We start from the raw sequence: 22164 nt of genomic DNA on the forward strand, positions 1-22164 counted from the left end.
CGATCACGATGTCGGCCGGTTGTAATGTATTCTATACGGTAGAACAGAAAGCAAGTTTACGATGGGGAAAATACGGTGGGAAAGGGAAAGGGAAATAATAATTGTGATGTGAGATACAACGTGCTGCATGCATACCTACCTGTAATAATACATCGTCGCTTCGTTTCTTTACGTCATATAGCGTCGGAAAATACGGAAGTATATCGTCGTTATAAATCGTTGATTTTCGTGTGATTTTCATCGTTTTTGTAGAACTGTAGACGTACGGTTTATTTGCACATGATATGGTGATAAACACGTTTTTTGTTATTTTGTGACTGATAAAACTTCATTTAATACGAGTTTTACCAATAATCATTTTTTACACTTTGATTCTTCTTTCGTCGATTTTCATAGAAATTTTATACTTACTAAAATTTCAATTAATATCGCCCGAACATTAGCGAGAAACAAAATACTCGATTTGTATAGAGTTTGATTACAGTGTTCTTGTTTTTAGTCGATTTTTGAAATGAGGTTGAATCTTCTTTGCTTCAAAGTTTTCTCACCGATTCATTGCTTTTGATGGAACGATAATCTCTCGAAATCGCGGGAACGTTTACGTTGGTGTTGTAAGAACAACAGTTTGAAAATTTTCAAAAATGCTTAAACTAACGTATACGTATAAGAGAGCAGAAATTGATGCTATTTTTGAAAATCGCTTTTACGGCATTCGATCATTTCGTTGGATTTTTTCTTAAACCTTTCAAATTTCGTTTATATTCCTGTTTTAATCATAAGTAGCACACATTACCGGAATGAAACTTGAGGTAGAAATCCGAGGAGAATTCGATCGATTTTTAGACTTGGAAAAACGAAACGAGACGAAAATTTGAAAGAGAAAAAATGGAACGCCGATGATATTCGAATCGATGACCAGTGTCTTACGGTGGTTGATTCAGCATAACGATTTGCGTTTAAAAACGTTTCAGAGAATCTCTGCTCTGTCAAAGTTGCCAGGAAAGAAAAATTCCCCATTTCTTTTCACGTTTAGTCTAGTCATTGATTCGATTCGAATTAATTCGATGAACCTGTTCAGTGTCTCTGCAAATGACCCTGAACAATCTTTACACGGACAGCTTGTTTTAGAAACCTTGGAAACGCTAACCGGGTATTTGAAAGATAAATTCAAAATGACGAAAATATCGTATAAGATTGGCTTTAAACAGCGGTATATATATGTTGCATGCATATGAGATTCTAAAGAGACGATCACCTCGGGAATTAATGATGTTATACAAGTTCATTTAAAATCAGTCGGCTTGCTAGCCTCGAATTATTCACAGAATTATTATCCAAGAATTTTTATGTTTCAGTTAAATTTTCCGAATATTTTTATTCTTCATAATGTTTTTTGTTCATCTCACTATTCGATGACTAGATTCGACGTATTTAGATTTTCAATCGGTTTTTAATTTTGACGATAAGTGCAAAGCCAAGAAAAAAGAATCTAAGGAAAGTTGGAAAAGAGCAAGTAAATAATAGGGGGAAAAAAGAATTCAGCTCCCTACGAAGAGTTTTAAGTTGTATTTAAGGAATATTCCTCAGCCGCAGCACGGCATTCAGATTAGAAAATGCGATAAGATCGTAATGGAGTGTCAATAATTAATGATATAAGATAATTCAGCGGGTTAGTTGTGTTAACAAAATTTGTACCGCAATTATTCGACAAGATAATCATTGCAGGATTAACAGATATTAATTGTTGCAACTGTATATTCAACTTTGTTCGCGATATTAATAAATTTCGTTTCTAAATTTGGGTCGGTTGTAAAGTAAAATCATGTAGTGTCTTTTCTTTCTTCGCAATTTTTTCTTTTTCGTATATTTAACAAGTCTTCAGCCATTTCGGCATGTGAAACTTAACGGTTTCGTTAAGTTACGGCGAGATGAAACGAGACAATAAAGCGAAAGAGTGAGATGAGAGTTCAATGACTTGCAAAAGAGACATTTGCACGTAGAATAGAATGTAACACCGATTCGATAACAAAATTGGCGCTTATACCTGTAATATACTTATACTTGTGGGGCAATAATTATTGCAACTAGGTTTAAAAATTTTCCTCGTCAGATATAACGTAATTTTGGGGTGGGAAAAAGTTTATTGAAGACAATTTTTAGTCAAACGTATGTAAATTCTACAATCGAGATATCAGATCTGCAAACTTTCATTTTTCCCGATATTAAACTACCGCTGTTTTATGAATGTCAGAGATATTTATCACGTGCTGATATCAATTATATTAATTTCCTGGACGTTCCCGTGTCAAGGAAAACTCGTGTTTTTATTACACGACACTTTGCCTTCCTCGTCTTCTTATTTTTCGTTTGTTTTTCATTTCCATTTCTTCAGAAACCTTAGAAGGGGGGTTGAAAAAAAAAATCCACGATAATTAACCAATTTATCGAAACGATAATTACATGATTGGTTTTGCGACAAATTTAGGACGATACGGGTATACGAAAATCATTGCCGGAAATACATTTCGTGACTGTATCATTATGGGTATCATAATGATTCGAGTACAATGAAATAAATACATTATTGCAGTGCTGACTGCGTTGAACGAAGAGGTTTTTTTTTTTTTCTTCGTTATTCTTTTCTACACTCAGCAATTATTGTTATTATTATTCTATAAAGCGAGTATCGTGCAGCGATCGTTGTTCTAGTTTTCATTAAAACATCGATCGCACACGGTTTATAATCAACGGTTAATTATACGATCAAATTGTACAAATTGTTCGATCAATTAATTATACTTTTTTGGATATAGTGAGAAATTTCACAGATCAGTGACTGACTTCGGAGTTAAAAGAAAGAGGAAGACAAATTATTTGTTTTTTATTATTTCTTTTTATTCGGAATAATTTTTCCTGCAATTTATATACATATATAGAAATTGTACTATATCATAATGGGGAAGGGCTTCAGGATGTCGTTGACTCGGACCAATTCCATGGAATGTTTATTGCCGGCTAATTCGTCAAAATTATCCAATACCGCGAACAAGAATGGAAAATATTGCCGCAAGAGTGAGTCGATAAATTTTTATCACCGTAAATTACAACATTTTATTATATATTCATTATTTTTTGATCTTTTAGCGATTTTACTCGGCATTAATAACACGAAGAAAATGTTTGAACCTGTGTTTTCAGCAAAGGTGGAGTTGAAAAAATATTGCAAATGTTTTTCGATTATCCAGTGTTAAAAACAGTTTTGCTATATCAAAGAGAAAGAAAGATTTTATTCTAAAAATATGCCGGTTAATTTCGTGTCCGAAATCATGATTTCAGGTTCATCCGTTTTCGATTTTTCAAATTTTCGTTCAATCCGCCTTCGCGAAACGGAGTTTATAATCACAGAATTGCATTGAATCGCTGCTGAGACGCGTTGTTCATGCAAACGCACCTTTGTCGTTACGCTGCACCGATTCTACAATTAATGAGCTAGAATAATTGCTGCAGGTGTAAATTATACCAATAGGAAGAATGCGACGATAGGTAATTGCATGTAAGTTTCAAGCTGGTTGAGTAGGAATGCATTTGACCCTGCAGACTGCTGCAACCTCTTTGGACCATGATCTTGCAGCTTTTAGAGATAAATTCCTTAGCTAATTGCGCTGAAAAAAAGGGGAATAACACAGTGTCTGAACAAAAATCTATACATGTATGCGAAGTAGATGAGAATGAGAGGCGAAACACGAATGACAAAAATGGCAAAACCGCTGACATCACTATTACCACCTTACACACACACACGCACACATTTACTTTGTCAAACCGGTTTTCACATCAGGCGCTTGTTAACAAACGCAAAACTAAAGGACAAAAAAAAAGACGGTGCAAATTGTCCTATATTTTCAAACAGAATATACAGTATTGTCCTTACGATTGCTTGATTCAATGTGTTAAATGTGTATACATTAGGGTGAGCCAAATAAATTAACCTATCGAATCTACGGTCTTAAAAGGGCCTATTTACTGAGAAAAAAACTCTCCCGTTTGAAAAAAATTTATAGCTCAATTTTAAAAGGGGTCGCTGGCCGTTTGAAATTTCCCATTTAAGTAACAGGGAACAAAACTTTTTTCATTAAATATGCTGTAACTTTTGAACCGTTTGAGATAAAAAAAAATATCGAGGCATATTCTTGTAGGGCATTAAATTCTCTGAAAAAAGACCCGTGAGTCGATTTTCGAGACTCAAAAATTGGCGTATTTACGGGGCGTGAAAGTCGAAGAAAATCAGAAATATGCAGTTTTAGGGCTCTACGATTGCAAATATCCATACTAAATGAAAAAACTTGAACTGAAATAAAATGAGGTGTGTGGAAGATGTTGTTTATGAACTAGATTCGTCAAAGGAGTAGATTTTTAACTCATTTATTTATTAATATTCTTTTTAATTGTTGATTAAACTTTGTTTGTTACAACTAGGATATTGCTGGCGGTGTAATTGCACTACTTGCAAAATAAATTGTTTTTGTTCTTCATTTTTCGTTAAAGTTCGATTATAATTTTGTATTAACGCTATACTGCATATTTCTGCTTTTCTTCGACTTTCACGTCAGAGTTTTTTAGAGAATTTAATGCCCTGCAAGAATATGCTTGGAAATTTTTGTCAATTCGAACGGTTCAATAGCTACAGCATTTTTAATGAAAAAAAATTTTGTTCCCTGTTATTTAAATGGGAAATTTCAAACGGCCAGCGACACCTTTTAAAATTGAGCTATAAATTTTTTCAAACGGGAGAGTTTATTTCTCAGTAAATAGGCCCTTTTAAGACCGTAGATTCGATAGGTTAATTTTTTTGGCTCACCCTAGTATACATATAATACTTTTGGATGTAGCATAGTTAAAATTTCGGTATGACATAAAAATGGGAATGAAAATGTGAGAATTCTTATCTTTAACGCGAGTCGGAAAAGTTAACATTTAGAAAATTTTTTCAACAGTTTCTTTATTTCTAGAAAGAATAAAACGTAGGAAGGCTGCACGATACTGTACATAATGATATAGCGAATAATTTTTAACGAGTTATTGTGTTTCGTCAAAAAGCCAAGATTTTTTCCGGAAAATATGCCACCGCCGACGCGTGACGAGAATTTTATGATACTTGTCAATGCAGTTGAAATTGAGAATTCCGGACTATATTTGCATTTTGCTTGACTTACGCCTGCGATTTTTTTCTCGTTATCCTGTTTGCGTGTGACAAGGTTGTAAAATGTAGCAATACAATAAATGCGTGACAATCGTTTACACTTTCGTTGTTTCGCCTATTGAAATTAATAGTCTACATTTGACGGTAAAACGACGGATTGTCAATAGTTGAATAAATTTCTTACACCGATCATCTAAATACAATATCTACGTGACAAGTCCGGTTAAAACACATTCACATTGAAAAAATTCGACTGCTGGATGGTACCATGCGTATGATAAATTACAACGAAGAGTAGTTTAATTATTTGCAGCTGCGCAATAAAAAATTACGGCATTTGTGCAATGGATTGCAAAATATTCGTCTGCGCTGCGTTGCGATACCTGCGCAATTAGGTGCGTTACAGTTTCTTCTCTTTTATACACTTTTTTCGCTCTGTTTCTCTGACTTTTCATGAGTCGACAACCTGTTATTGAAATTCTTATTTGATTTTACTGACTTTTTTCGTTATTATTTTTACCTTTTACTTAAAACTAAAGGACGAAAATCACATTACTTTCAAATGACCTTGGTAAATTTCGTGATTATACCCGAAGATAACATTGAATTGATATATTAAAAATTGTGCGTCCAGCCCGCATACACGTAACTGTTTCGGTAAATTATTATCCATAGGAAACGTTTAATAACACTGATGGTAACGAAGGAAATTTGGCCGCGAAACAAGTTAGACACCTACCTTAGTGATTGTCGGTAAAGAAAATAATACTACCGGACAGCTAAGGACGGTAAGGAAGCAAGAATCGGTATAGAGCCAGAATCGGTAAGGCAGACGACGCGCTAACAGGTGACTGATTTTGTCAGTAAGGGATCAACGCCGGGTACGCCTTACATCGAAAGAGAAACAATGATTTCGAAATGTGCGTAAAAATGACTCTTGCTTTTTTTTCTACCTTATAATTCAGTTCTGTTGAATCTGGCAAAACTCGAAATTAAAAAATTAACTAGAAATTGAAAAATTAACTAGAATAACAAATGAAGGTGATTATGGAGCGTTTGCGATACCGGTTGCCTAAATACCGGCGCAATTTAAATTAGAGAGAGGCAAGCAAGTGTCATTGTAGAAACACTATCAGTAATATAACACTGAAAATTATATTGAAAATCGGGATTTTCAGTTGAAATTTGTATGTTCCGATATCGTTTGAAAACAGAGTGAAGATTGTTTGGATTCAATGAAACTGGATTCTCGTCAGTGAGAGTTTTTGAACCTTTGTTTAATTGTTGGTTGACTTGTTTCAAAAGATTTTTTTCAGCAAGTAAGATTATTATCATTTTTAGAAAAATTTCAAGGGAAAACGCGAATAGCAATGGTACAACTAAAACGCAATAATTTAAGACGAAATTTGTTGAAGACCGTTAATACGCAGTTACACACTAATAAATAAAATACAAATTTTCAACATGAGACAAAACCTTCATTATTTTCGTTCAACGTTTTCGTTTATTTGCATTTTTATTTAGTTATTTATAATCTATTTTTGAGATTAAATTCTCTTCAAATTATTCTTTTTCGTTACCTTGACAGTTTTTATAAATCTTGTTTTTCTGTATTGAGCCAGTAGGGACGAGAGTAAACGTATGATTGATCGTTTGAGGACCGACCGAACTTCGGAATCTCGTGGTGAAATATATTTTTATTATAACTGAACTTGCCATCGCTTACAGAAGATAATTTATTTGTATTTCTGTCTGAATTTTTTCGCGTCACACGCGCTTACAATATTTAATTGTCTCCTATTTGTTCCTGTTCAATTCGTTCCTTCACCTTTTCGGCATGGTTTTAAACAATAAATATAAACAATAACATTATATCATACAAGAATAACCGATATATGCGGCATTTCTCAAAGCATCGATCAACATCGAAATTTGAGATTTTACATTTGCTCCAAAATTTTTTTGTACACGGAAGCAATTTTCGTAAAATTTATTCAGACACTTCACATCTGAGACACAATTTATCTTGCCATTGCTGAAGCACCACATTAACTAAAATTTGAAAAAATCCAGCGAAGTGAAACTGAATTTTTGAGCCCTTGTCGGAAATGAAGTTTTCATAACAGTAAGAAATAGGTCGCTTTGAAAAATAATGAAAATAAAAAAAAACCCCGATTGGAATGAATTTTTTATCAAAATGAATAAAAAAGTTTCTAAGATGGTTTATTGAAAAAAAAATATTGTTCAGAATCACAAATATTTTGATGTAGGTAATGAACACTCAACTTTCAACAAGGGCTCTGAAATTTTGTTACGTTCTATACGAGATTCTTCTGAAGTTCCTCAAATCTTTGAAAATGGACGCTTTGAACGTAGCAAACTGAATCATATCACAGATAGGATTGGCTAAAATATTATAAAATAAAAAAAAAATAAGTAATCTCAACTTCTGTTCCTGGTCGACACTTCAAAAAATTCTGCATAAATTTGAATAACGAAGTTTCATTATGAGCCGGTTTGGACACATTTGGTATATGCATATATTGGTATACGAGCAAAGCGAAGCGGACATCAAAATATCGTAAAAAAACTAACATAAAATTCGCGATTTTTTTATCCATGTAGCTTGATTTAATATATTATTACAGGTTTACCTTTCATTTAAAATATATTAAAATAGATTTAAGGAATTATATAATCGAATCGTATACAAAATATTCAGTTCCGTTTCGTTCCTTATGCTTCGGTCCTCTGTATCATGTTTTTTTTTCCCACAAGGAATAAAACGATCTCGTATTGCGTTTGAAATCTGTGCACGGAGACAAAGGTTTATTTGAGTCAAGTGATATTCGTTTGATTCATCTAAATACGGCGAACACGATATACTTACTTAATTGAAGAAAATACTTTTGTTGGTATGACAAAATTTAGTTGAATCAATTGAAAATTTTGTTAGACCGACAGATCTTGAATCGAGACAAATAAATATTTACTTCGCCGCCCGTGACCACACATTCAGTTGACTCGATGACTTTTGTCTTTGATGTCACTTTTCGTCACTTTTGTGAGTGATGAAGTTGTCATTAATCATTATGTATAATAACGTTGGGCGCAAGAAAAAATTAGACAAATCTGCTGTACAAAGCACCTGATAGAATGGATAATTATTCATGCAATTATCATCAATGACGAGATGCGAACTGTGCGAATCCGAACAAATGGACATCGGTTCAGGTCAAGGATATCCCATCCCACTATGTACTTTTTAATACAGGTATACATACGTGTACACATGTGGATATACGAGTATACCGCATTGCGGATGCAATATTTGCGCACGGAGATGTGTCTGAAAGCGCTGCAGCGTCAACAGCAAAATCATTTGCAGAAAATACGAAATTCTCCGCCAACTACACTGAGAAAAATTCAATTTGTTACAGGAACTAAAAAAGTTCAGTAAAACAGGTATCGTTAAAAGAACTGTTTGAATATTGTTGGAATTACGAAAAACGAGGTACGCCTAACCATTTTTCGCTATTGTCGATCCTTTTTTGGTAATTGCAACGCAAAATCAGTTTCTGAGGTTTACTCCACTTTTTTAGTTAAATAAGGCTTTAACTGAATGAGAAAGAATAGTAACGGATACTAGACTTTCCGGTAACAGCTACAAAATTAATTTTCATTTTGTACCTAGAACTATATTTTTCGATTGTGGTAAAAAATGAAAATATTTAAGGACTGAGCGGTAACCGGAACTAAAAATTTCTCTCAGCGTAATTTCCTGCCTTATAAATTCGTAAGGAAAGTAACACCGATCAGAAACTTGTCGGGAGGATCTGTCGGTCTGTTTTACTGACCGTCGGTAAGAGAAATTTTCTCTTTATCGCATTCAACAAAAATCACTGCGTACATTTTTTTTTTCTGTTGTCCCTTTGGATTCTGATTCGTTGTATGCTGAATATCACGCGAATGTATAAATGTGAGCCGTGATTAACGGACAGGATATAAATAACACTCAGAATATGAAGATAAGGATTTCAAAGTTAAAGTACTGTCTTCGACTGCTATAAATTCAAGTGATGGAATTTTTGTTCTTCATTTATTCGGTTTTTTTTTTGTTTTTTCAGTGCGTTAATTAGTAATTCATGCGAGTTGTGACAAAGAATAAGAAACGCGTTCACGCACGTATCGTATACCCAATGTACGTACATCATATACGTATACAAATGTACAAGCACTGGTGTAATGCTGCACAATCGGTTAAATCACGTAGAGGCAATTTTGCCCAAGGATTTACGATTAATTATCTATCATTTATATACCAGCTGGTTCGTCGGTGGCTATATAAAGAAGATACACCCAACAACTTGTACGATAGTTTGACGTTATTTTAAACCCGTTATGTACCAAATCGCGGGGTAGAAAATTCAGTTCGCTGTCATTGAAAATGGCTTCGCGGCGTACGTATAAATACATGTGTTATCAAATGTATAAAAAAACGAATGAATATAGTATCGAGGCTGAAAGAAATTTTACCTCCAAAATCGCAAGCCTCGATCTTATATACTTTACACACATATATATAAATAAAGATAAAAAAAATCGCAAATCATCCCGACCGTGAAGATCCGATTATTCGATTCTCTTTGCAAATCTTCGAAATCGATTTTCATTTAGTTTTCATTCGATTGATTCGACGAAAAGTTGATTTTATTCATTATATTCTACAATAAAATTAATAATAATGCATTTATTTAAATCATTCAATAATAATCTGCTTCTATTTTCCTTTACATTATCTATTACTTTGTGTAATATCTTATGTTTACTCTTCAAATATTTATAGCTTTAATGTTCGATATTGACATATGAAACGAACAAAAGAAATGAATGGATCGAAACATAAAAAAATCGTTCTCAAAGTCGGCGGGATTTCGTCCCATTAGGCTTATGAACAAAGCTGTAATACCTGCAACGAAATTATGGAATTGGCAATTGCATGCTTCGGTACCTATCTCCTTCTCACTCTCACACTTTTTATCAGCTTTTTTACTTTGTCGCTCTTCCTAAATCTTGTGGCCTTTTTCCTTTTTTTATTTTTTTTTTTCTCTCTGTTCCTCTACCTCTTCTTTCCGCGCGTACAGGAAAAAAGAAAATACCAGTGTAGTATAACATTTACGGCTTATTATACTAATCAAGGCTACGCGTATTTAAAATGATGAAAAAAGGGTCGAAGGAGGGACAAGTTTGGATTTTGGACATTTTTCATCTTCCATTATTGACAAAAAAACTCGTTTTCACCCGTCGCCTGTGAAACTGGAGGGGAAGAAGAACGAGGAGAATAAAAAGTAATAGGTATAAGGAGGCGAAAAGAGGGGGAGAGGGCATGATTCGTCGCTCTGCACAGGTGAAATTTTCAAGCCTAACACAAGCCGAAAGTATGAGCTGACGAGAGTTGCCTTGCACTAGCTTGTCGGACTGTTATAACTGTAATAGAAATTTAAACTTAATATTCGATTCCGCTGAAATACATATATATATATATAATATAATATATATATAATATATAATATATAATATATAATATATATATATATATATATATATATATATATGTATACGAGTATACAGACAGTAAATTTGCTGAAAAATAATTAAAAATATTTCTCGAAGAGGCGCGCCGCATTGCATTTTATTCAGGTACTTTATTCAAATGCATAAATACGAAACGTATATAATCCGCGAGGTATATAAAGTAATAGACGCGGAGTATAGTACAACATATATTTAGTGAAAGTGCTGAAACGAGGTTCGCCGTTTATTATACATACGTATATACCTGTATGTCCGCAACACACACGACGTGCTATTACATATCTTCGTTCCGTGCTGTGCTAAAAATCCTCTCTGAAAAAAAAAAAAAAAATTAACACCGTGTGCAAGTTTGTTTGAAAAATTTGTGATTTTGATTTTAATGCTTTAATTCATTTTCGATCGTTTAAACACCGTGTAATTAACTGTGACGTACCAACGGGGTAAGTAAATTGGGGGTTTTTTTTAAAAATGGTTTTCCTCGTTTTGTAATATCGATCGTAAATTTTTTTTTTTCGTATAATAATATCAGTTACGGCAGATAAATCGTGAGACATTGTTTAAATAACAACGGTAGAAATACAAGAGGAAGAAACAAAAGCGGAGAGAGAGTGAGAGAGAGAGAGACAGCAAGAGAGAGAGAGTTGGCTGTTATGTATTCGGTTGCGTATAATATGTTTAGAATATGTATTATAATATATTATGTATATTATACGGACAGTTTCAGGTCAACACCACGCAATTTCCACTACACATATAACGAGCGTCATTTGCGTTTAAATAATAACCATAAAAAATCACAAGTCTTTGATAAAAGTGTGTAAAAAATAATGTAACATGTATAATGTATGGGACTATAATTGGTCGACGGAAAAAGTAAATTTTATATCCAAGTGTTTCAAATTGAAAATACCTACAAAAGCTGCGTTTATTTATTTATTTATTTATTTGATTGTTTTCTGTTTGAACAAAAATATTTTAGTTCATCTTGCGTGTAACAATATAATTCGTCTATCATCATCATCTATAAGATATTATGATTATTATACTTACAAATTATACGCAGCGCACTTGCAGAGATATTGATTGTATCCTACGTACACGAATTGAGGTACAGGGCGGAAAAAAAAGAGAGATCGATAGAGAAATCAATATTTACATTATAGAAATTCCGCATACATCGCGACATTACAAAAAAAAAAAAAAAAGAAAAAAAAACGAAAAATCTGACAAGTATAAAATTTGAGTATATACGTATTCAACGTTACGATTGAAAACACAACTACTTTTATGCCGACGACTTACAATTAGCGATGAAATAGATTTCTTTTCCATTACTAAAGCTAAGTTTGAAGAAAAATTGCTTCGAATCATTTTCCTTCCTGTGTATGCATGCATATTGGAACAAATAAAAAATTGGATCGTGAAAAATTATAATACATACGTATATGTAACGATGATTAGAATTTAATCAATAGAATTTCTTTTTCAATTTGAAAATATGGATATAAATTTGATCCTGATTTTCACGATTAATTCTAATGCAAATGAAAAAAAGTTGTAAAAATAAATGAATATAGAAGGAAACTGCTGCGCCTGCGATGCTAATAACATTAATATAACTTATATACCTGCATACAAAAATAATATTCTACGGTAATAGTCTGTACTATGATGATAATGACAGTCACAGTATGAATAAGAAGAAGAATAATGAATATAAAATCGTATATATGAGGTAATATCACGCGGCGTGTGGTTTCGTATTCTATATACGGGGTGGTTCAAAGAAAGCCGGACCGATCTAAAACCTGAATAAAATGCGAACGCGTCTACCGATTTTCAGAAAGTTTTCTCTGCTCGAAATTGGGAGGATAAATATTTCGTTTCGCTTTTGAAAATCCGGGAAACCTTAATTCCATGCTGACAATGAGATACACACTGTTGAAAAACGGGTTTTGAAAAAATTAATATCAAAGAATCTCGAACTTAATTTTCATCTGAAATTGTGATTCGAAGTTTGATTTTCCCCGTGATTCTATTCACATGACATGAAACGTTTCTTGTAATATTATAAAGTCAAAATGCGCGCAATGAGATTAAGATTCTGTTTGCCGGAAGTTGTCAAAAAAAGTCGGCTGTAAATTACGTCGAGAACTGAACCAAAATTATTGAGCCTCAAGCAACCGATCTCAATACTTCAGCCAACAGTTAATCGGAATTTAATTGAAATCCAATTAGGAACGACCAACCACCAGATAGATAAAAAGAACATTTTCTACATGTTTCAAGATGGCATTAATGCTGACTTTTTTTTATTGGCAAATCACTTAGTGCATCACGTTTGCAGTCGTGGGGGTGAATTATCGACTTATCCGTAGTAGTTAAAGCCATAAAGCAGATTCTCATTTCGGTGAAGGAGAGCTCTGGCAGTAATAGCCGAAAATTCTGGACACATCGAACTTTATTACTAAATTCCACTCCCCAATGGCCTCTCTTTCGATCGCGTTGACCGTATGAATAATTCGACAATGTTGAAATGTAAAAAATAGAGAATAAAGACGAACACACATTTCTCGGTTTCTGACTAATCCAACGAAAATAAATTAGTATTCAACCGGTAATTTAAAATTAAAATTAAGCTTATCATTCATCAATATTGAGTTTTTTCATCCTCCCAGCAACTTCTTCTAAACCCGTTTTTCAAGGAAGCGTATCTCAGTGAGGCAGTAAGATTATTCATACCTTCAAACGCAAGACGAAAGGTTTATTCTTCTAATTTTGTGCGAAAAAATGTTTTTGAAAATCGGTCAACGCGTACGGATTTTATTCATGTTTTAAACTGATCCGATTTTGTTTTCGGCCCACCCTGTATATGTATAAAGTTAGCGTAGTCATTATACTACATAGAAAGTAGTATTAAGGTATGTACGTACCTCAGTAAGTGCAGCTCATAACGACGCGCAAAATCCTGATTAAATAACACTATAATTTATATATACGTACGTAACTCTATCGAAATGATTGCATTCAATTTCTTTTTTTCTCATTTTTCTCATTCTTCTGAAACTCAATTTCGTTGATTGTCCCCTTTAAAATTGTGCGCAGGTATTTTCTGACCTATAATCTCCCACAATGATGATAATAATTAATAATAGTATAAATTTTTTCATTACGTAATTTGGTTGAAAATGAAGAAAAAAGAAAAAAAAAAATTTCAAATTCAAATTCAATACAAACGTACAGAAAAATTGGATTTGTCACGAAAGTATTTCACTTAGCCTCCAGCACCGAAATCAATATATCCGTATAATATCATGCGTATACATATGTATGTGTGTACATACGTAGCTATTACTTTGTACGTATAATCATGCGTACAAGCCGTTGGCTGTTGGCGAGTAGAATTAGCTCGGTAGAGAAATTTACTATTTCGAAAAAATTTAGCCATTAACTTTTATACGTATATGTATACATGTATATATACATATAGTTATATATACCTGCGTAGGTTGATGGAGGTAATCGTGTGGCTCGACCATAGTTTAGAATTTTGCTTTCGTATTCGAATTATTGTACATACGTAGATATACGTTTGTATCAACGACCTAGCAACCTAACTTTATATTATTTATATATTTCATAGGCGTGTTAATCAAGGATTAACTTTTGACAACGCTTTGACGTAACCGCGCTCAAATCCTATGCATAGTTCTCCGAGGAGCGGAATTTTTAATTAATCAAAACCAATAATTTATATTACGTATACTTGTAATCGTGTTTGAAATTCGTCAAATTTTCATTGATTTGAAAACAAAAAAATTAACAATCCAACTACACGAAATTCCTGTATTAATCTGCATGTATAAAATATCAGTAAAATTTTTCGTACACATGTTTGTAAAGATTTAACTTAAAATCCATTCGACGGATGTTGGTGAAACTTTTTTTTGTTTTTGTTTTTTTTTTTTTTTTTTATTTTAAACGTTACTTGCGATTCCAGAATTGCTGTACAGGCTGCGTTATATCGAACTTGTTGTACAAAATTTAGATTTAATAATTAATTAAAGTCTTACACGTTCTCTACTACTTGAGACCCACCGCTAACCCACCACTCCGATCGCCCGTAGTGGGGGTAAGTTAATATTGCTAGGGGGGGGGTTATGGTTCAAGTGGTAGATCCGTAATGCTGCCGGTCGTGCGGCCAAACATGAGCGAACGGTCATCCTGAGAACGTCCATAAATTACGTCATCGGAGGTGTCACATTATCACGAAATATGGCTGAGTGTGGTTGTGTGTGTGTGTGGGGGGGGTATAAAATTATTACATCGTACGTAAAATGCGAAATTTACAAAAAATTTTTATCGCTAAGAATAAATACTGCGCGTTATCATTTTTCTTCCTGGTAATAAAGGGATTCCAGGTTTATTTGCGGCAGGTGAAGGGGGGGGGGCACATTTTCTTATGCCATTTGGAGAGGGGGGCTTTGAATCCGACAAAAGATTACAAATGCGGAGAGAGGGGGTCGAATTCGATTACATAATTTATGGGCGCTCCCCCGCTTCCGTGAATGCGATATTTTTTCTTTACGAGAATCTCTCAAGTAAATCAATTTTACAATATGATAAAATAAATAGCCGAAAAAAGGAAAAATCAATTTGCTTAATTATACCCTAGCAACAAATTTTACGCGCCCTACAATCATCCGATATTGTATGTTGTACGAAACTTGAATCGTTGACTGGACTGGGTGATTTTTTTTTTTTTTTTTGTTCTTCAACGTAGTGCCCTAGTCGATTTCGACATTGTCGCGTATATCTCCAAACAAGTCCACGTATCTCAAGCGAAAAAAAGAGCTTGACAGCCCCGTTCTACAACAAAATTCTTAATAAAACCACTCTTGACACATTTTCATCTGACGTAGAAATAAAGAAATGGCATGAATTCTACGAATTTATTATTGTCATTTCGTAGAATCCGTGACATTTCTTTATTTCTATCGTTTCTACTTTATTTCTATTGTAGGTAATGTTTGGAATTGTCGTTACCTTTTGCATCGTGTTAAATGGCAAAGAATTTTATAGATTCTGTCGTACCTAATTCGTGAATTAAATATGCTACTGTACCTCGCAATGCGCGCGCACGTTTTATGGATTATTATACGCTGCACTAATGACCGTGAATGCGACATATATTCGCAAATCGAGAATTCTAACTCGATTTAACAGGCTTCGAGTAACTGTAGTGAATTAAGCCTGCCTTGCAATTCCAGCTCAGCTCCGGCGTAATATTTTGCGAATGACGTATAAATTTTCTTTTGTTCATTTTTTATCGAACAGAAACGTGTCTGGGTAATAGGCTTTTGCAATTTTTTTACACGGTTGCACGACTTATTATTTTGAATTTCAAATTCTCATCGAACTTTCGATTATAAATCAATTCTTTCCGCACAGAATAATACGGCAAGTTTCTCATTTATTCAGAGATTTTATAAAAGTTATATTATCATAATTATCATTATACCGATGAAGGATAAACGAATCTTCAAATCCCGGAGGATAAATGGTAATAATTCACACATCATATTGTTGTAGCATAATAATTATTGTACAGTCTATATATAGCTGCACTTTTGAAAGCAAACACAAACTTTCCACTGCATAATTCAATGCGATTTTCTGCCCGATCAACGTTCGGAAATGCTTAAACAACGAATAAAACACTCTTATTACGGTTTCTTTTTGCCCTGTCATTTTCTGTTGGTTTTTTCTTCCCTCATTCTTAATAAATCCTTACGAAACATTCGTACATCGTGACTTTGCAGCTATTTCGCGCTGCACAATTTCATACTTCGTGTTAGTTAATTGCACACCGATATCATTATCACTGGACATCTTTATTTTGCATTACGTTGGCACAGATTATTGCCCGATGAGATGTGATCTGGATTGGGAAAAGAGACGATAAAAACGCAATGTCGATAAAGAATGAATCGCTCGTTATACGTGTCATATACGGATAATTGAATCGCGTTGAATTGAATTATTTATTACAATAAATGACGATTTATATTGTCCATGTGCACGACTTATAAAGCATGCGATTATAATATTGATATAATATTAATGATTTCCCGTGAAGAATAAATCACATCGTGACAAAAATAACTCGCCATTGTTATTGCTTGGTGTTCGAGGGTTTGCAATTCGTCGCAATTGCACGGTACGATGATGTGAATTTTTTCTTAGATACTGGCACTAGTGACCACTAAAACCTCGCGGTAACAGATTTTTAGTAGCATTGTTACTCTTGCAATAAAATATATACTGAAAATGTGTCCGAAACACGTGTATTTTAAATGAGAAAATCCACCCTGTTGTCGGCACGGGTTAGAGTCTGGATAAAAATCTGAAAAGATTAGGCAACTGTTTTTCAAGTATTTGAAAAAATATTCTTAGTGTATGAGTTGAAAAAAATTCGTCAACACCCTAAATATGGGACACTCTGATAATATGAGAAAACGTAATAAAATACATAGGTATGACATGATGCGATCGCGCATAGATTTTATACCATTTAAGTTCTCAATTTCGTGAAGATGATTGAAAACCTGATAACTCGCAACGATTCGCTGCATATAAAAACGGAAGAAAGAAACCAATGTTAAATATACGATGCCTAAAGAGTAAATAAACAAAGATGTAAAAATGCACAGGTGAAGAATAAGTATATTCCGCACGAAACGCACTGGTTTTCAGTCGGTTTTAATTTATACTTACACCATGATAATCCTCAGACAGCTGAACAAAACCAAAAGTTGTCTGAAGAACGTGTCGCAACAACAAACAAATTACTTACGTGTCGCAACAACAAACAAATTACTTTATACACATATTATATCCTAAAGTTGAATAGATTAATATGTTTATGCAGAAGGTGCCACTTTTGCATTCTAATAATTGGTTGAAACCAAGGCGAACGACGTATTTGAGATGATCCTTGTAACTTGTTGTCACAGCCGGCCAAGTAAAGAGCCTTCGGATTGGGCATTTCTGGAGTTCACGCGATCACTTCTCGTTCATTAATTTCCTCTCGTTTCTCAGCCTGTCGCGTATATGATATACTAGGCTGTGTAAAAAGATATCCGTACGCGATTTTTTACCTCCTCTAGAACTTTGTGATACCAACTAAAATGCGAGCGAAGAATACGATCAAGGTGGAAAAAATTGTTGAATTGTTGAATAAAATTGTTGAAAAAAAAATAAAAAAAAAAAAATTAAACGAGGAAACGTGACACTGCGACCATAATAACGAATTCGTCTTATCGTAACTCGGTGTATATTATGAATATATATCATGTATAATTAATCCTATGGGTAACATTTTTTTCTATTTTCTCACTTTTGTCGCGCAGTAAATTAAGCTGAACGTATCATATCAAGACGATTACATCCCAAGTTATTCAAGTTTTTGCGTCTTCCGTCACTACGCGGTTGTAAACCTGATGAATTTTTATTAGGGTTTACACCGCTTTTTTATTGCACGTATATGTTGATCGTCAATTGATTAAGAAATATAACCGATCGACGTGACCTCGAGATTTACACACGCCTTCGTTTCATCTATAATCATGCGATGGAAACAGCGGATTCCAGTAAAGAATGTTTAGTCAGAATTTAGTGTCCAACTACGATTTTTTTCTTCATTCCGCGACACGATTGCACTTAGGTCTGAACTTGATACAGGCGGCGAAACTTGTAATCGAGAAACCACATAAATTGGTGCTAATTTATGTGCAAAATATAAATATAAATTGAAAGAATGTAAATTCGAAAAATTGGTGATTTCGAAAAATTAACGACGGAGCCAGGAATCGAACCTGGCGTCACGAATTTTTCGAATTTACATTCTTTCAACAAATATTCTCTCGTAGATAAATGATTTGCGCATCCGCATATCATTCAATAGACGGCATTGCTTGTCTTACGGGCTTCTCATCGGAAGCAAGGATTCAAAAAGGGTAAACACAACATCAACACATTAGAGTCTCCGTATACATCGTGCATGCAGAGAAGAAACTTCTTACTCACATATGAATATAAAATTGAGACAGAAAGGGAAACGGTCATTATACAAGTCCAACGGAATTGTAAATTTTTTTTTTTGTCGTGTATCACAAGATCAGAATATTTATTTTATTCATGTACGGAGAAATGAATTACCAATTATGCAAGTACCATTGTGTACTATACTACGTAACGATCCTGCAGATACAAAACATTGAACTTTCTAGTTGTGTAAAATTTTATTACAATTTTTTACTACCTATACAATTTTTCTTTTTGGTAGTGTTTTCCTAATCCTCTTAATAATTGGCAGTGTTCGATGGTGGAATTTTTGAATCACTTGTAGTTTCGTGATTGGACAATGATTGCATCAGCCATTCATTTGAGTGCGAAAATTTTACAGTCAGGCTTTTGCTTGTATATATATGTATATATATGTAGGGTATTCCGCGTCAAATTTCCAACCTATGTAGCTCAACCCCTTCGATTTTGATAATTTCTTAGTATGATGATGCAAAAAGGGTCTCGGAATTTTTTTCACATGTCTTTAGCCATCAATAAAATTTAAAAAAAAATTGAACACCAATTCCGAAATCGCCTTTTTTTAAAATCTGATAAAAGTCACACTGATTTTATGATTTAAAATATGATTTTTAAGCATGACACGATAATCGAATCTTAATGTTTACCATTTTTTTCGCAAAATTTTAGTTTTTTCACGCCGAAATTGGATTTTTTTTTCTATTCACCGATTGAAACAGATCACGGAATGATGAAAATTATGTGATCCTGCAATCTATTGAGATCGGGGTACAGGAAAAAAAAAAAAAAAAAAACCCACTCCGATATGAAAAACTAAAATCTGAGGTACACGGGTTGCATTTGTCGTGAAATGCTCCATATATATATACTTATATATGCTTAATGTTACACATATGCAATGAATAGCCAACGGCGATTAAATAATCCGGTGTTCGTTAGTTTTCTATTAATCTTGCTGCGTTACACACGTTATAGAGCACAATTTCTCAGTTAGGAGTTAGGAGAATGACGCAAGACGATGCTAATGAGTCGATTGCGTTAATTGGTCTACGACAGTCAACTAATGGTGCTGATCTTCCACTCGACTTTAAACAAGTCTGGAATAAAAAGCCGCTCAGATTCAGCTCGGAATTTACAATATTGAAATTTGTTGCGTTGTGCTACGAAATGGTAGGAAAAAAGAAAAAAAAAAGTTGCCTTTTCCGTAAAACTATTTGTACAACCGGTCATTTTGTGGAAATGTTACAAGAGCGATTCAACTTCACTCGACGCAGTGTAAATTTGCCTGCAGTTATGCAATTCAGGATATGTTCGATCATAATCCGCCCGAATTTATCCAATTCAAGGTACGTGTTATCAGAATCCGCCTGCATCACGGCAACCTTGACAAATGATAAACCATAGACTTTGACGAACCGGTTAAATGTAACGTCGGTTGCCGAAATGCAGGGCAGATTTTGATAACAGCACTCCGAGTTGCATAAATGCAGGCGAATTTAGCCCGCGGCTTTAAATCTACAAACACTGTACTCTGATTCAAAACTAACGACTTTTCCACATTTTCTGCGTCGTTATACAAACCTGCGGTATATCTCGGCCTTGTTTTAGGCTTGTCAGATTTTTGGTCGGAGGAAAGTGACGGCTGCAGGTGCAGGCGAGAAAGAGTTCTTCGATCCCTTCTCCGTTCTCCATTCGAGTCCAATCCAATCCAGTCCCCTCTCACTTCCTCGAACAGCTCTCTAAGTTCTCTCCCTTCCCATCTACGAAGAAATGTGCAGGACTGACTCGATGCACGCGGTTCGTCGCGAGACTGATCGCTGGTTCATTTCAGTCCTCTTTTGTCTTTGGTATGCGACGTTCGCCACCTAGTTCGCTAATTAGCCAATATTTACCTCTGTCAGGTGTCTGAGGTGCGCGGTTTTCATGCGGTGATTTCGATCGACGAGTTGTATCAGTGAAATGGAAAAATCGTGACAAAACGACCAGTTGTCTTATTGTCACAGGATAAAATTGGTTATTCTTCAAGTGTCTGTTTATTTGTTTACTTGTTGACTCGTTTATTCATTCATCGGATCTCTGGGATTGGGAAAGGCGATCAGGTTGGTAATAGATCTACGATTTATATAAAAAGGAGAAACTTTTCTACTTATACGTATGTACATGTATCATATACCGAGCGTATAGTTGAGGAGAAAGAGAGAAATTTAGGAAAAACAAACAGTCGTTTTAGGTTGCACAAACTTACGCGATCTCGTCCGTCTAGCTTTTCGTCAGTCCCGACTATTTATCGACCACGTCGCGATAATGGTAAAGAATTTTTCGATATTGGCTGAATCAAAGGTGTTTTTTCTCCTTCTCAGTTTTCACATAATTATTATAGCATCAATATGGGTATATATACGTGACGCAGGAAACTTTCGTTAGCCACATTCGCATCGCGGTGAAAAACTTTCCAAAATTTCGATGGGTATAATATACGTAGGTATAGAAAACGATTCGTTGCGTAAGATAATTATCATTGATATCTTGTAAACGAGATTTACCTTGTGCCGCATTTTACGAGTTTTGTGAAATCATGGTTCCGTGCATGTAAAGTAAAATCAATAAGGCAAATGGAATTTTATCACATTAGAAAGGAACTTCTCGATGTTATAATGATTATCAATTGACTACATCGAGGGCATCTTAATTCCGTGTATAAAATTACAATTTTCTATTGGCCAGCAAATTGGCCCTATAATTCAGGCACTCAATCGCTGACCTTCGCGTTCATATCAGATCTTGTACACATATTGATATAAATAATGCCGTCGAACAAATAACGCGGTTTCAACGTACCTTGCGATATATTTTTTCGTCAATGATTATCACCTGATTAACGATCCTAACGCGTTCAACAAAATGTTGCACAAGTGTGATTTTTATCTTCTCCTTCTTTCACACCAAATTAACATCACGTCTGATTTAAGATTTACGGGAAATCGGTGTAACAAGAATATACCTGTTTGTATATTCGCATGCCGCAGGTTATACTGCTGAAAACAGGTGGAAATTGGGTGGTAAGGATAAGGTTGTTTTTATTATTTTTTTCCCTCGTTTTCCTGCACCGGAAGATGAAAAATAAAATATACACGCTACGATCACCTTCGGTGCGACAATCATCCTCTCTCTCTCTCTTCTTATCTCTCTCTCTCTCTCTCTCTCTCTCTCTCTCTCCCTCTCTTTCTCTGACTTCTGTTATTCCGAGTCTACTGCACAGAATA

General features: G+C 34.4%; 1 protein-coding gene across 6 annotated transcripts in view; it reads left to right on the top strand.

The window, feature by feature from the left end:
• LOC107221466 (ABC transporter G family member 20) overlaps positions 1-22164 on the top strand; it is a 36926-nt gene that overhangs the window by 1011 nt on the left and 13751 nt on the right. The window contains exon 1 of one of the 6 annotated variants that reach the window (XM_046736610.1): positions 2940-3072. The exons of 1 other annotated variant lie outside the window; for it this stretch is intronic. In XM_046736610.1, coding sequence (XP_046592566.1) covers positions 2955-3072 — 118 coding nt within the window. In that variant the 5' untranslated portion in view covers positions 2940-2954. Of the gene's footprint in view, positions 1-2939; positions 3073-9575; positions 9661-10925; positions 11236-16303; positions 16359-20696; positions 21001-22164 lie in introns of those variants that run through there. 4 more of the 6 variants (XM_046736612.1, XM_046736614.1, XM_046736611.1 and 1 more) reach the window with 4 other exon arrangements.

The sequence above is a fragment of the Neodiprion lecontei genome, chromosome 4 (genome assembly GCF_021901455.1).
Source record: "Neodiprion lecontei isolate iyNeoLeco1 chromosome 4, iyNeoLeco1.1, whole genome shotgun sequence".
NCBI classification, from domain to species: domain Eukaryota; kingdom Metazoa; phylum Arthropoda; class Insecta; order Hymenoptera; family Diprionidae; genus Neodiprion; species Neodiprion lecontei.